Source organism: Cokeromyces recurvatus (assembly GCF_025118155.1).
Source record: "Cokeromyces recurvatus strain NRRL 2243 chromosome Unknown BX663scaffold_6, whole genome shotgun sequence".
Classification (NCBI taxonomy): Eukaryota; Fungi; Mucoromycota; class Mucoromycetes; order Mucorales; family Mucoraceae; genus Cokeromyces; species Cokeromyces recurvatus.
Genome location: NW_026251392.1, coordinates 1,053,743 through 1,067,709, shown reverse-complemented (window position 1 = coordinate 1,067,709; position 13,967 = coordinate 1,053,743). Strand labels below are relative to the sequence as shown.

The window sequence follows — 13,967 nt, the reverse complement described above, 5'->3', positions numbered from 1 at the left end:
AGACATGTCAATTGTTTTGAAAAAGGTAAAGTAATTGAAGTCTCGTCATTCATATTCTACTGACTCTGTGCACCCAGCTGGTCCAGCCACTGGTGTCAATGTTATGTGTGACCATTTTGCTTTTGTAAACTCTGAGTCTGGTCTCTCCCCTCCCCCAGCGGTCGTCCTCCAGTTTTACCATCTATTAGTTCTTCTTTGCCTTTTATGGGCGCCTGAAGGTTGTATAACGAATATTTCTTCATAAACCATTCAATCTACTCTGAAGTTGTTGCCTCAGCGGAAAGTCCCTGGTCCTCACCATTTTCAGACAGAAATACTTCTTTTTCTTCGTCGTTCTATGGCTCGCCTCCTCTCGAAGCTGTTTACTCTTTGCTTTCGTTGTGTATTTACTCTCTTTCTTTGGAGTCAAGCACACCTCGTTCCTATTCACAAAAAGAACAATGTCACTGATTCTGTCAATTTTAGAACTAATCTCTTTGACCTCGATCATACAAAAGCTCTTTGAGATGCGTTTGCCTCTCCTTCCTTAAAAAGTGGCCAAAGGTAGATTCCGTCCACCATGTAATGATATTGGAGTGTATGTGTATGTGAGAAAGAAAGAAACCAATGCTGTTTTGTCCCAAAAAAAAAAAATGATATCATTGATAATACAGCTCGTCGAGTTTTCTCATATTTTAATTTTTTGCCACAGAATAATATATGATATTTAAGGATAGGAGCTTGTGAATGAGAACTGCTGGAAATGCATGATACTACCTGATTGAGATTTGGGTTTATTGACTTGGTTGGAAATTTTGCCTCGACAATTGCTTTCTAAGAAAAAAAATACTATTATAAGATATCTAGCCTCCTCAACATAATAGACTTCTCTATAGTATATTTGGCTATCCTCCAGCTGTAGATTTTTTATTTAGTGCTTTAATAACTGCATTCAGTATCTATCTTTGAGATTATTAGATAAAGATTTTTCGTTTCTATAATTAAATTTTATTTTTGTTTCTTCAGTCCCAAATATTTGAGGTGTCTGAACGAGTGGGAAAGTTTGATTGCTTTTTTTTTCCCAGTTAATGAATACATCCTTGAGAAATAGTGATTGTATAATCCAATGATGAAATATTTTCTTCCATTTATTTGCAAAAATATGACATATCCGTATGTTTTGGTGACTACCTAGAAGGAGGTATATAGATTGAGGAGAACGACTTGGTAGGTGTCACTTGAATATTATATTATGTACGAGAATTTCTTGTTAATCATTTCACTAGTTGTTGAGGTATTCAAGTAGTCATACGTATTTACATTTTTTTGTAGAAAAAAAAATATTTTCTAAAAGTGATATTATGAATGACAATTCTCTTCTAAAGCTTGGATGATCTCCGAAGACAAGAAGAAGTTTTCAATATTGGCTTTTTGGCTTTTTTTCTTTTTAAACTTGAGTTAAAAAAAAAAAAAAAAAAAAAAAAAAAAAAAAGTGAAAATCTTCTTCTTCTCCTTCCCTGTAAAATATTCTGGTGCCTATTTTGTGTTGGAATATCTGCCATGATGTGCTGTGACTTGAAAGAGGTGAAAGGAAAATAATATGATTACATACATAATAATAAAACGTGGCAGCAAGAAGGATGGTATGTACGACGTTTAATGTATTTTAATTTCTGCTATTTTAATTGGTCGTTTTGAAAAAATAAAATAAAATAAAGTAATCATTTTTCAATTCCCACTCATTTAATGCATGGAGAACATTAAGGTCTGCAGAATTGCATTTTAACATGATTCATTACACAAACCATTCTTAATAAATACATTGGTTGAATAAATGACTGTTAATAAGTTTATTTATCTGCTTCAAAAAAAATGAAAATAAAGATTTGTATTATATATGGAGGAGTAAATAATGATTTCTAGTTATCATTTATGATTATAATTAATTCACTTTTAGATATTTAATAGTGACATTTTCTGACTTTATTGAGTTTTAATTGTTAAAAATGTGGGGTAATTTGTATTCTTACAAATGAATTTTTGATTTATCATTCAGAATGAATCATTTTATAATGTCACGTCATACAAATACCGTTTCTTCCGCGGAGGAAATGAATATATGCAAAAGTAGTAGTAAAGCAGCACAATATGACAATGTTAGTCATATCATTCTTGTAAACAAGCAGAATAAGGAAGAAGAAGTTATACTATATTTTTTATTTTATTTTTTTTTTATCTACAAGCGACTTTTATTTATCTACTACATCATCTTTGTCTCTATTTTTACCATCAAGAAATACAATGTCGCATAAATCTTTTAGGATATACGTTATTTTTTAACTCAGTTTTTTTTTTCTTTTTTTTCTTATAAGCTTCCTGATAAGATACGAAATGAAGAAATAGAAATACATAGAAGAAAAAGAGAGCGAGAGAGGGAGAGGAAATGGGAGAGAAAGAGAAAGAGAAAGAGAGAGAAGGAGGGAGAGGTAGTAATGAAGAGTAACAGAGTTGTATTTTAATAAAAATAAATAAGAAACAAAAAAGGCGGAGAAAACCGGGTTAATTAGTTTCCAAGTACAATCCAGAAGGGTTCAAAGGGCCTCTTGAGGAATTTGCTATTTGTACCCCAAATATATATTTACAAGTACTTTGCCCTATTCTCTCTTTTTTCTTTTCCTAATCATCTCTTTTTCTTTTTCGTTTTTTTTTCTTTTTCCTTTATGATACTGAAAATATCAAAGATTTTATAATTATAACATTAACTTAAACACTCACGGTTTCTCTTTCTTTCTCTCTCTCTCTTTCTTTCTTTTTTCTCTCTCTCTCTCTCACTCTCTTTTTTTATTTTTTATCTTTTATTTTATTTTATTTTTTTGTATTCTTCTCTTCTCTTCTTTAAAACCCATAAAAGAATGGAATACGATCCAGCTCATAAAACTTCTAGTGTTACTAGTACATCAAGCAATACTTCATCTATTTGGGATCCATTACCTTCTCTTTATTATACAGGACGTGCAGAGTCTGTTTCTAGTAGTGCATTTGAATTTGATGAACCAGACTCTTTTTTGGATGAAGGTAGATTCATACTAGTACAGATGTATGTAGTATTTATTTATTTATTTATTTATTTTTTTGATTTGATTTTATAATAGGCTATCTATTATATGAAAAAAAGAAGGACAAAATGATGGTTACATTGTCTGAAGATCCAAATACTACAGATTTCTTGGATTCTTTTTTATGTGGTGTAGAAGAGGTATGATTATTTTCATAATTTCCCACACTGTAAAAATCAGAGACATTAAAATAATGTGTTACATATAGGAACAGCCAAAAAGTAAGAAGAGTCACGAGGAGCCCTCATCTTCAGATGTGTGTCATGGGAGAAAAAGATATCATGATCAGGTAGAAGAGAAATCAAAGAACCGAGAAATTTTAACCAATGATCAAAAGAGAGCAAATCATATTGCTTCTGAACAAAAGAGAAGAAATACGATTCGAGGTGGATTTAAGGAACTCACTGAACTTATTCCTACTTTAAAAAATATCAACCATTCAAAGAGTACCATCTTATTTAAATCTGTTGATTATATCAAGAAGCTCGAAAAGGGTAATAAGGTCCTTAAAGAAAGACTCACTATCTTACAATCTCGTGTTCAACAAAAACTACAATATCAACAATATAAAAGACAACAGCAACAGCAACAGCAACAAAACAATCATCACTTATTACCACCAAATACCATAGCTGCTCTTCTCATTCATAAAAATCAACAAAAACAGTTAGAATTACTTCAAGAACAACTAAGACTTCAACAAGCTCTTTTATCTAAACATCATCTCTTTACAAATTATCATTCAATTTCTATCCCTGCTATGGATGATACTCCAACTACTTCTACTCATAATTCCCCTACTCTTTCTCATGCATCATCTTCTCTTGTAAATATTAATAGCATATCATCATTCCATAATGCTCTGGTCATACCTTTAAATAATCATTCAAGTGCTCCCAGTTTTACTATTCCTGCAGATGAAGAAAATTATCACATAAATCATTATTCAGAGCGTTTATTAACTTCTGGTAAATTGGACCATTTAAAAAAATATTAATAAAGTCTATTTCTGGTTTTTTTTTTTTTTTTTTTTTTTTGTGTGTGTTATTTTATGTTATTTTATTTTATTCATTGTCATCATGACGTGAAATGAAAAAGTTAACAGCAACTAATTCAAGTTGATTCTTTTCAATAAGTGTCTGATATTCCCAGTTGTTACGTTTTTCAATAGATAAAGTACCAAAATCAACAGCTTGTGCTTCAGGTTGCTTGTAAAGTAAGAAAATGTAACGATGATCACCTGTTTTAGGTGGAGGGCCAGGACCAAGATAAGGCTCTTGTTCATTTGCTTGAGAGAAATCAGCAGAACCTAAAATATATTTACACATTTATAAATACATGACTTTTGCTTATGTAATATAAATATAAATTTACCTGGAATATTAGTAATAATCCAATGACGATAAGGTCCCCATTTAGGATTCGCTTTAGTAGGAGCATCAGGATCCACCTATACATAATATATCAGTTAATCATCCATTTTTTTTACATATTATAAACGCGTTATACTCTATATTTACCACTAAGAGAGTATATTTGGCATTTTCATCTGGTGCAACAAAGGTCACTTTAGGTGTTTCGCTGGATTCAGAGGGTTTAAGGAAATTACCAAGAGCAACGTCTTCACCATTAGGGAATTGAACATTGATTATAGTAGAAGGAGTAAAATCTTCGGGGACAACTATAAAAGGAAATTTAGTATAGCTGTATGACCATTTAAACATAGCATGTTATACTTACTATTAGGTGTAATATCGGCCTTCTTTAAAGCTTCTTTCAAGCTCATTTCCATTGTAACAAGTGGCATTATATGTATATATAAAGTTAAAAGAAAGAGAGAGAAAAGCTTAGAAAAAAAATGCTTGCCAAACTTTATCATCTTTAAATCATTTTCTGTTTGTAAATCCGCTGTAGTTCCCTTAGCTGACTTTTTTTTTTTTTTTTTTTTTTTTTTTTTCTCGCGATTCGATTAAGTGAAACAAGTAAAGAAAAGTGACGTGTTCTTCACATTAGGAGTAGTTTGGTTTTTCCCTGTATTCTCCACTTCATTTTTTTTTTTTCATAATTCTTATTCAATTATAATGTCTTCAACAAATACACCTACACAAACCACTACTGCCATCACTTCATCTGTAGATAGAAGACCTGTTCCAGTTAAACTTGTTCTATTAGGTATATACATATATACATATATATATATATATATAAAGAGAATCATTACAATAAATCATTCAACTATTTTCTAATGTTCAAAATCAACATTTTAATTTAGGTGAATCTGCGGTTGGTAAATCAAGTCTTGTCGTTCGTTTTGTTAATCGTGAATACAGTGAAAATAGAGAACCTACTATTGGTGGTAAATTTTACTGAGCACTTTATTCATTTTATATAAATATATACTAAATATGTTCATCTATTTTTTTTATTAGCTGCTTTCTTAACACAAAAATGTACAGTTGACGATGATAAAATAGTAAAGTTTGAAATTTGGGATACAGCAGGACAGGAACGTTTTCATTCATTAGCTCCCATGTATTACAGAAATGCACAAGCTGCTATTGTTATGTATGATATTACAAAGGCTGTAAGTTTTCTCTCTTGCCTTTTATTATTCTTATGTCGTTTTACTCATATATATTTATATATATTTATATAGTCAACTTTAGATAAAGCAAAAGGCTGGGTTAAAGAACTACAGCGTCAAGCCAATTCTCAAATCGTTATTGCTCTTGTAGGTAATAAACTTGACTTGGTAGAAGAGCAATCTACAGACGATGAAAATTCAAATAGTAGACAAGTTACTTACGAAGAAGCTTCTGCTTATGCATCTGAAGCAGGTCTTTTGTTTTTTGAAACAAGTGCAAAAACTTCAGTTAACGTAGATGAAGTCTTTACCGAAATTGGTAACTAGAGTCACCATTACTAAGCATAATCTCATACTAATTATACTTTTTTTTTTTCTTTAAAGCCAAAAATATTCCTTTTGATTATCTTATAAATAACAGAAATGGATCACGAGTTGCAGGAGGAAATAGTAATAATGCTAGACTTGATCTTTTACGCGAAGCTGGTGTTAATGGACAGAGCTCGAATGGCTGTGCTTGTTAAATAGTTACAACCTATTTTCCTCTCCCTTCTTTTGTATAGTATATTATTATTGTATTTGTCTTTATATAAAATATAGTTCACAACTCTGTGACAAGTATATAATACCTAAGGTGTATGCAGCCATACAACTCCTTATACTACATCATCATTTTATTAATATAAATATGTATATTTATATATATTTTATATATGTGTATAATAATAATAATTTCAATATCAACTATTCTCTATGTTATTATAGTCATCATATTTTCTTTCTTTCTTTCTTTTTTTTGTTTTTTTTTTTGTTTTTTTTAGTAGGAAGAATAGAAAGAAAAATGAAACTTGATGCTATATAATATAGATACGTATATATTTATATGAGTCTACATATATGTACCAACTATATATTAGAAAACATAAACTATGATTGTTAATAAAGTTAGTTTCAGTCCAAGAACAGACGTTAGGGGAAGCGCCTATAGGAGTTAGATAGCATTTGTATTATAAGAAGGAGAGTAAAGGAGATAAGATCATGTAATAAGCATTGAAACTGAATGAAATATAAATAATAAAAATAAAAAAAAATAAAATAAAAAACATTTAAATATCACTTCTTTTTATATAAATCTATATCTTTCCATTAAAAATATTTTTTAAGTATCTTGTTAATTTCTACTCACTCCTTGGTTTTTTCTCTCTTTTATCGTTTCCATTTCATTTCATTTCATTCCTTTCTTTCTTCTTCTTCTTTCCTTTTTATTTAATAATGACAAACAACACAGCTATAAAATCAAGTAATAATGGTTCGGTAGTTCGTATGCATCCTTTAAAAAGACCCAGAGCACCTATTGCCTGTTACCGTTGTCACCATAAAAAGGTACTCTCTCCCTCTTATATATATATATATATATACATTTTACAAAATAGATATAGAATAAGTTAATATATATATATATATATGTATATTAGGTTCGATGTGATGGTATACATCCTAATTGTACTCGATGTTTAACAACAGGTGTTATTTGTGCATATCCAACTTCTCGTCGATCTCGCAATACGCAACCTACAAATGTGGACCCCTTCATAGACAATCTATCTCAGTTAGAAGCTAGAATTCGAAAAATTGAAACAGATCTCGAGTCACAACGCGCTCTAGTTCGTACTGTCGTCTGTGCAAACAATAATAACGATGTATTAACACATTGCATGCTCAAGACTGAAAAGGACCTTCAAGAATCTCGATCCATTGTGGCTCAGTTAAGACTCGTAGGTGAACAGAGAGTGGCACGTGGAAGAAGAGCTGCAAGAGCAGAGTTGAGTTCTGACAAGAAACTCATGTCATCTCAAAAGAGGAGGCTCAACACCGAATCAAATACCGCTAAATCATCTATAAATAAAGATAAAAGATACTGTCATTCATCATCATCTTATCCTACGACGACGATGACGACGACGACGACAACAACAGCAGCAGTAGCAGCAGCAGCAGCAGCAGCAGCAACACAAGCAGCTACGACTACTACTACTAATAATAATAATAACGATGATGACATGATCAAGGTCATGATGAATAATTATTCTTCTTCTACTTTTTATTTCACTACAGCAAATACAAACTTAACAAATCCTTCCTTAACCTATTATTTTACTCAACAACAGCCATTCTCATTGACGGATTCATCGTTTCCAACTTGTTGGCCACTTTTAAATGATAATAATAATCATAATGAGTTTGTGGATCCTATGATTATAGCTGCAGCTATGTCTACAACATCTTCGTCTACAGATGATCCTCTTTTAACTACTTCAAATTACACAGAAGATAGTATGAACCAACAGCATCATCATCTTCTTCATCATCATCTTCATATACCTGGTTTACAACCATCTTCTTCTCCAACTTCAACGTCTTCTTCTTCAAATTCTTTTAGTGGTACCCAGCAGCAAGCAATCTATACCCGACCTTTTATAGACGAAATGATCATTGCAGATATTCAACCATAATAAACTTTTTTTTTTTTTAAAAAAAAATAAAACTCTCCCCCCTTTTTTTTTTCTAATTGTTGTGTGCAATATCTCAAAAAAAAAAAAAAAAAAAAAGGAAATTTGTTAATATAATAAAGCTTTTATTATAATGATTATTTTCTTTTTCCATATTCAAGTCGACGTACAATATGCCACATCAAATCAGGATGTGTCCAATAAGAGAAATGAGCAGTAAGACCACTTAGATAGCCATTCTTATTTACTAGACCCAATAGACACCTTTCAGGTCTCAAGACATAATCAACCCGATTCTCTAATACGTTAAATTCTTCTGCTGCAATCATAGTAGCATTTCGTGTCATTGTTGTGCTCAATAGTAGTTTTTCTGTATCATTCATTTTCTTTTGTCTCTTGTTCATCATCATCTCTTCTTGCCACTCCACATCTATAGAACGTCGCTTTTGTGAAATAAATAGATTTTCATTACTCACAAGTAAATCACAAGGAGTCTTGATTTCTTCATCCTCTTCTTCATCGCTATAGTAATCCAATGAAAGCTTTGGTGTTGATAATTCATCCTCTGAATAAGATGCCTCTTGTTGAGAAACGAAAATCTTTGATATACATGTCATCCATTTTAAGCCCTTATTATAGACTCGTTGTAGAATGTGATCATCTGAGAAAAAGGTAGCTGCATCACGATAGGCATCTATAAGAACAGCAGGCTTATTTTTATAATAAGAGTTTAACATTGGCTCAAAGCGGTATGCCTATCAAAAGAATATATGTATATATTTATAAGTCTATCCATGTTTATACCTATATTTCCTTTTCTTTTCTTTTTTATTTATTTTATTTTTTTTTATTACCAAGGGATCAAAGGGATGAAAGATATTTTCAAACAGAATTGATGCATCAGGTCGATACACTTTAGGATCTTGATTACGAACTGTTAGAAAGGCACTTAGAGGGCTTCCAAGTGTAAAGAAAAAATCAGGTTTAAAATTCAAGGTAGGAAACAAGAAATCTAATTTTGAATTTATTTCATTTTTAGGTGTGACACCATAATTATTGGCCAAGATATCCCAAGTAATGATACCACCTAATGAATAAGCCAAGATGGCCACTTTACCATCAAATAAAGGATATTCTTTTAAAAACCTAGCATAGGCTTCATTAAATTCTCTTGTGACGTGATTAATAATACTCTGTCCTCGTTCCTTGGAGAGATAAAAGAAGGCATCAGCAAGATAATCATTATTAACCATACGTAAAAATGGTATTGATTGTAATGTGATATCATTCATAGCCGTATCTGTCTCTTCGTGAATATGTTTATGCCATTCAATAGGAACATAGTGAACGTTGATTTCTTTACCAGGCAAATTTTCTTCCACTGCTTGGTTTGTTGTATTGTAAAGGCTTTGTACTAGTAAAAAGAAAAAGACAAAAAAAAAAAAGTCTGTTAAACATATCATTATTCACCATATAACTTACAATGTGATTGAAAGAAACCAAATCGTTCTGTTTGCTATTTAGATAATATGAATGATTATTCAATAATTAGTAAATATGATATTTTTTCTTTTCATTTACCTGACCAATACCCTACATATATAATATATTATTATTAACTAAATGATATAATATATGTTAAAATAACTTACATGAATTACAAACGCGACATGATCAATGGGGCCTTTTGACTTTGGTGGCTGTAATAATGTATTTGCAGTTATTGTTGGTACTGCAGTTTTTGTATTTTTCCAACTTTTATTAGATAAAAACTGATAATTTAGATGAAATAACATAATGAAGTATATATGTGTATATATATAAAAAGAATAGGTTTATGTATTTCTCTCATTCTGAACATTTGCTTTATATACCATTTCTTGTTCTTTAATAAGATCCCTTATTTTCTCTCTCTTTTTTTTTCTTTCCTCTTCCCCTCCCCCTATTCTGTTGTTTCTGTCAATCTCCTTTCTTTTCCCCCCTTCTCTTTGCCATTTCCTCATACACATACTCTCCTTTATCATCATAGCCACTCAACAAAGTCTATGTAAAGAATATAGATTCGTATTATTCTCTTTTCTCCTATTTTATGTACTATCTCCTTTAATTAATTATCGATCTGGTTCCTCAGTCACTTTTACAGTCTTGGAGAAAGAAAAAAAAACTTGTTAAAATCCACGAGATATTTTGTACTGAACATAAGTCGGAGTACATCGGGTTCTTTACAAAAAAAAAAAAAAAATGTGGGGCAAAATAGGACAATAACTCTTTTTTTTTTTTTTTTATACATATTTTGAAGACAAAATAGAAAATGATATGCACAAGCATGTAGTTGTCTATGTAAATTAAAAAGGGTCCTTTTTTTTTTCTTTCTAAAAACCAAAAAAAAAAAATTCTTTAAATTACATGCATATTTTATTTTATTTTTTCAAGTAAAGAATGTATTTCTATTATATCATTTACACGCTATAAATTTAGATGCTTTTTTTTTTTTTTTTTTTTTTTTTTTTTTTTTTTTTTTTTAGCTCGGATGGGATTTTCAAACCTAAAATTAAAAAGACGGAACCCCGCATTTTGATGTGTGAATGTGAGAAAAAAAAAAGAACTAAATTATTTAAATAGTATAATTTTCTTGTTCTTCAATCTTCTCCTTTTTTTTTTTTTTTTACTCTTTTAAAATATTTTATTCCAAGTTATTATAAATGGTTGCTGATAAATTCGATTCTATTAAAGTTGGTACAGGCGAAGACCTTGTTACTTTAACTCGTTGGGTTATTGCTCAACAACAGGTAAGAAGAAGAAAAAAGAGGCTCTCTGTATTTAATATTTATGTATATGCAATGCTATAGGAAGCTCCTGAAGCTACAGGTGATCTTACTTTACTATTGACAGCGATTCAATTCGGTTGTAAATTCGTTGCATCTAAAGTAAGACAGGCTGGTCTAGTCAACTTGTAAGTGAATAATACTTGCTCAATATCCATCTAATATATATATATATATATACTTATCTATATTCTATAGGTTAGGATTGACGGGCACAGCTAATGTTCAAGGTGAAGATGTGAAGAAATTAGATGTATTAGCAAATGATATCTTCCGTAATGCTTTAATTGGTTCTGGTAAAGCATGTTTACTTGTATCTGAAGAAGATGAAAATGCTATGATTATTGAAAATCCTGAACAAAGAGGCAAATATGTTGTTACCTTTGATCCTCTTGATGGATCTTCAAATATTGATTGTGGTGTTTCTATTGGTACTATCTTTGGTATTTTTAAAGTGGTATGTTATTACATGTTTATTTAACCCAAAAAAAAAAGAAAAGGAAAGGATAATAATATAACGGGTTCTATTAGAAAGATGCCGATAACCCAAGTATTAAAGATTGTATTCGTAATGGACGTGAGTTAATTGCTGCTGGTTATTGTATGTACGGTTCTTATTGTGAAATGATTTTGGTAATTTTTTTCTTTTTAAAAAAAAATAAGAAAAGAAAACAGACATATTAAAGATAATTACTCTAGTCTGTCGGTAATGGTGTAAATGGCTTCACATTAGATCCTTCTATTGGTGAATTTATTATGACACATCCAAAGGTATAGGCAAAAAAAAAAGAGAGAGAGAGAGAGAGAGAGCGAGAGAGAGAAGAGTCAAGCTATTTATGCGGATTTCAATCAGTTACTAATATTTTACTTAATAGATCGTCATTCCTCCTCGTGGTAAGATTTACTCTGTTAATGAAGGCAATTACAAATACTTTGATGAACCAAGTAAGAAATATGTGGATAAAGTCAAACAGAAATATAGCGCTCGTTATGTAGGTTCTATGGTATCCGATATTCATCGAACTTTATTATATGGTAAAATAATTACATGCTTGCGTGTGTGTGATCCCTATAAAATTAATATATAAATCTATTTAAATTAGGTGGCATCTTTGGTTATCCTGCTGACTCAAAGTCAAAGAAAGGAAAACTTCGTATTCTCTATGAAGTCTTCCCAATGTCTTATTTGATTGAACAAGCAGGTGGCAAGGCTACAACAGGTACAAAAAATTGCTTGGATTTAGTTCCTGAACATATTCATGATCGTTCAGGTATATGGCTTGGCTCAAAGGAAGATGTTGAAGAATTGGAATCATTTTATAAAAAATAAAAAATAAATAGTGTATCATATTATTATTTCTTTGTGTAACTGAATGAAACATCATCTCATTACTTTCACACGCCTACTTTTATGAAACAAAGGGTATTCATTTTAATTAATTTCCAGAGCTATTTTTATCTCAATACTATAGTTCGTCCTTTGCAGCAACGATTGATCTTTATTCTTAATAAAGTCCTTCCATTATTCTAAACTTGGTTTATAAAACAATATTACTTATGAATTATCATCATTAATCATTAAAACTGACTGGTTCCTTGATTGCTTGGAAATGGAACATTGGAAGCCTTTAACCTTTTAAGAGCTGTGATCTCTCTGTCTCTCTCTCTATATTATATATATATATACATATATACATGTATAATTGTTTGGAATAATATAAACAAAATATACATGTATGTAGTTGATAGTCTGCTATAATTGCTCTGAACCAGCATCATTAAATTTTCATTCATCACTAGTACATTCCTAATGGCAAAAGAAAAGTATATAAAGCCTAGTTAGTGCTGTGAGCTTAATAAAAGGTCTGATTTTTATGTCCCTAACAGCATTATCAACTTTGTGAATATACAAAATACAATTCTTCCTAAAATGTCAACAATTGGTATATAAACAGTTCTAACAAATTCTTTCCTTTATGTTCATTTCAAAGTTTTCTTTATCTATTTCTCTATTTCCCCAACAAAAGGTTGCCAATAAACTCGTATAGTTTCATAACCCTAATAATGCTTCACTTAATAAATTAGCCTAAAATACCGCATAGAGTGTTCCTCCTACAAACCCAATTTCTGTTTCGTACTAATTATGTAATCTACTTGCTACTGCTATTACTAATACATTACTTTCCATACTACTTCCCCCATATTCAAGTTCAAATATGAACACCCATTGGTTAAAAAAAAATAACTAAAACATTGTGCGCTGGCAACTTTGCGTTATAGAATTTATTACTCTAGACAAACATTCATTCAAATAAAATAAAAAAAAATGTCAAACATTTCTTGAACAGAGACATAAATAGCTACGAAACTGAAAGCTATTCAGCACTGGTCGGCAACCTTAACTTACTACTGAACCCATACTCTGGCTGCCTCTGACCTATAGTGAATGTATCTATGTTATTCAATGGTATCTTGGCTGGCTGCTTGATGGTAGTAGTTGTCTTTATCATCTGTATACTCATCTTAGTCGATTGCGTATCACTGAATTATACATAGTTTGCACACTCGTTTATGCCTATCAACAGCAATCACTAAGAGCTCATTTTCCTTTCTTTTGAATCTTTTGCCTCAACATAAGCCTAGAAATCTCTCCAAGATGTATCTTTTTGGATTTATCGTTGACTAACTATCCGTGTCATTCCCCATAAAATAGGTTATATAATATCTCCCTCCCTTTCTTTCTCTCTCTCTTTCTCTCCCTTTCTCTTTTCTACCTCTTGTCTCTTAAGAGGAGGTTTTTTTTTTTTTTTAAAAAAAAAAAACTTTTGTTTTCTTTCATATATTTTGAACAGACCTAGTTAATCCAATACGCTATAGATATTATGTATTTTTGATGATTTTAAATTTTTCTCAATAATAAATGAAAAATATTTAATCGTAAAAAAAAAAAAAA

At 30.6% G+C, this 13,967-nt stretch overlaps 6 protein-coding genes across 6 annotated transcripts; 4 read left to right on the top strand and 2 right to left on the bottom strand.

Moving 5' to 3' along the window:
- Positions 1-2,706: 2,706 nt before the first annotated feature.
- Positions 2,707-4,161, top strand: BX663DRAFT_469280 (uncharacterized protein). The gene is made up of 3 exons (XM_051524112.1): positions 2,707-3,076; positions 3,366-3,631; positions 3,800-4,161. Exons 1-3 carry the CDS (start codon positions 2,892-2,894, stop codon positions 4,090-4,092), a joined length of 744 nt encoding a protein of 247 aa, XP_051385332.1. The 5' UTR covers positions 2,707-2,891; the 3' UTR covers positions 4,093-4,161.
- Positions 4,124-4,930, bottom strand: BX663DRAFT_502502 (phosphatidylethanolamine-binding protein). Its single transcript, XM_051526626.1, has 4 exons — positions 4,836-4,930; positions 4,616-4,776; positions 4,470-4,545; positions 4,124-4,404 (listed from the first exon to the last, which is right to left on the bottom strand). The coding sequence occupies exons 1-4, from the start codon at positions 4,900-4,902 to the stop codon at positions 4,160-4,162; spliced, it is 549 nt and encodes a 182-aa protein (XP_051385331.1). The 5' UTR covers positions 4,903-4,930; the 3' UTR covers positions 4,124-4,159.
- Positions 4,931-5,042: 112 nt separating this feature from the next.
- Positions 5,043-6,336, top strand: BX663DRAFT_502499 (ras family-domain-containing protein). Its single transcript, XM_051526625.1, has 5 exons — positions 5,043-5,267; positions 5,368-5,451; positions 5,525-5,679; positions 5,752-5,998; positions 6,064-6,336. The coding sequence occupies exons 1-5, from the start codon at positions 5,177-5,179 to the stop codon at positions 6,201-6,203; spliced, it is 717 nt and encodes a 238-aa protein (XP_051385330.1). The 5' UTR covers positions 5,043-5,176; the 3' UTR covers positions 6,204-6,336.
- A 615-nt stretch (positions 6,337-6,951) lies between these two features.
- Positions 6,952-8,192, top strand: BX663DRAFT_585843 (uncharacterized protein; the record flags this gene model as incomplete). The annotated part of the gene is made up of 3 exons (XM_051532240.1): positions 6,952-7,062; positions 7,155-7,599; positions 7,795-8,192. 3 exons carry the CDS (start codon positions 6,952-6,954, stop codon positions 8,190-8,192), a joined length of 954 nt encoding a protein of 317 aa, XP_051385329.1.
- Positions 8,193-8,326: 134 nt separating this feature from the next.
- BX663DRAFT_430512 (DDHD domain-containing protein) lies at positions 8,327-9,481 on the bottom strand (the record flags this gene model as incomplete). Its single annotated transcript, XM_051522804.1, has 2 exons — positions 8,327-8,944; positions 9,044-9,481. 2 exons carry the CDS (start codon positions 9,479-9,481, stop codon positions 8,327-8,329), a joined length of 1,056 nt encoding a protein of 351 aa, XP_051385328.1.
- A 1,359-nt stretch (positions 9,482-10,840) lies between these two features.
- On the top strand, positions 10,841-12,539 carry BX663DRAFT_502496 (fructose-1,6-bisphosphatase). Its single transcript, XM_051526624.1, has 7 exons — positions 10,841-10,978; positions 11,039-11,142; positions 11,213-11,471; positions 11,546-11,647; positions 11,714-11,785; positions 11,890-12,049; positions 12,118-12,539. The coding sequence occupies exons 1-7, from the start codon at positions 10,892-10,894 to the stop codon at positions 12,342-12,344; spliced, it is 1,011 nt and encodes a 336-aa protein (XP_051385327.1). The 5' UTR covers positions 10,841-10,891; the 3' UTR covers positions 12,345-12,539.
- The last annotated feature ends 1,428 nt before the right edge of the window (positions 12,540-13,967 follow it).

Bases quoted from the DNA above. Each gene is read 5' to 3' on its own strand.
- BX663DRAFT_469280 (XM_051524112.1), top strand. From the start codon at position 2,892: ATGGAATACGATCCAGCTCATAAAACTTCTAGTGTTACTAGTACATCA. The intron at 3,077-3,365 runs GTATGTAGTATT...GTGTCATGGGAG, and splicing joins AGATTCATACTAGTACAGAT to AAAAAGATATCATGATCAGG. The intron at 3,632-3,799 runs GTGTTCAACAAA...GACTTCAACAAG, and splicing joins ACTCACTATCTTACAATCTC to CTCTTTTATCTAAACATCAT.
- BX663DRAFT_502502 (XM_051526626.1), bottom strand. From the start codon at position 4,902: ATGCCACTTGTTACAATGGAAATGAGCTTGAAAGAAGCTTTAAAGAAG. The intron at 4,777-4,835 runs GTAAGTATAACA...TTCCTTTTATAG, and splicing joins GGCCGATATTACACCTAATA to TTGTCCCCGAAGATTTTACT. The intron at 4,546-4,615 runs GTAAATATAGAG...TATTATGTATAG, and splicing joins CCAAATATACTCTCTTAGTG to GTGGATCCTGATGCTCCTAC.
- BX663DRAFT_502499 (XM_051526625.1), top strand. From the start codon at position 5,177: ATGTCTTCAACAAATACACCTACACAAACCACTACTGCCATCACTTCA. The intron at 5,452-5,524 runs GTAAATTTTACT...TTTTTTTATTAG, and splicing joins TAGAGAACCTACTATTGGTG to CTGCTTTCTTAACACAAAAA. The intron at 5,680-5,751 runs GTAAGTTTTCTC...ATATTTATATAG, and splicing joins TGTATGATATTACAAAGGCT to TCAACTTTAGATAAAGCAAA.
- BX663DRAFT_502496 (XM_051526624.1), top strand. From the start codon at position 10,892: ATGGTTGCTGATAAATTCGATTCTATTAAAGTTGGTACAGGCGAAGAC. The intron at 10,979-11,038 runs GTAAGAAGAAGA...GCAATGCTATAG, and splicing joins GGGTTATTGCTCAACAACAG to GAAGCTCCTGAAGCTACAGG. The intron at 11,648-11,713 runs GTAATTTTTTTC...TAATTACTCTAG, and splicing joins CTTATTGTGAAATGATTTTG to TCTGTCGGTAATGGTGTAAA.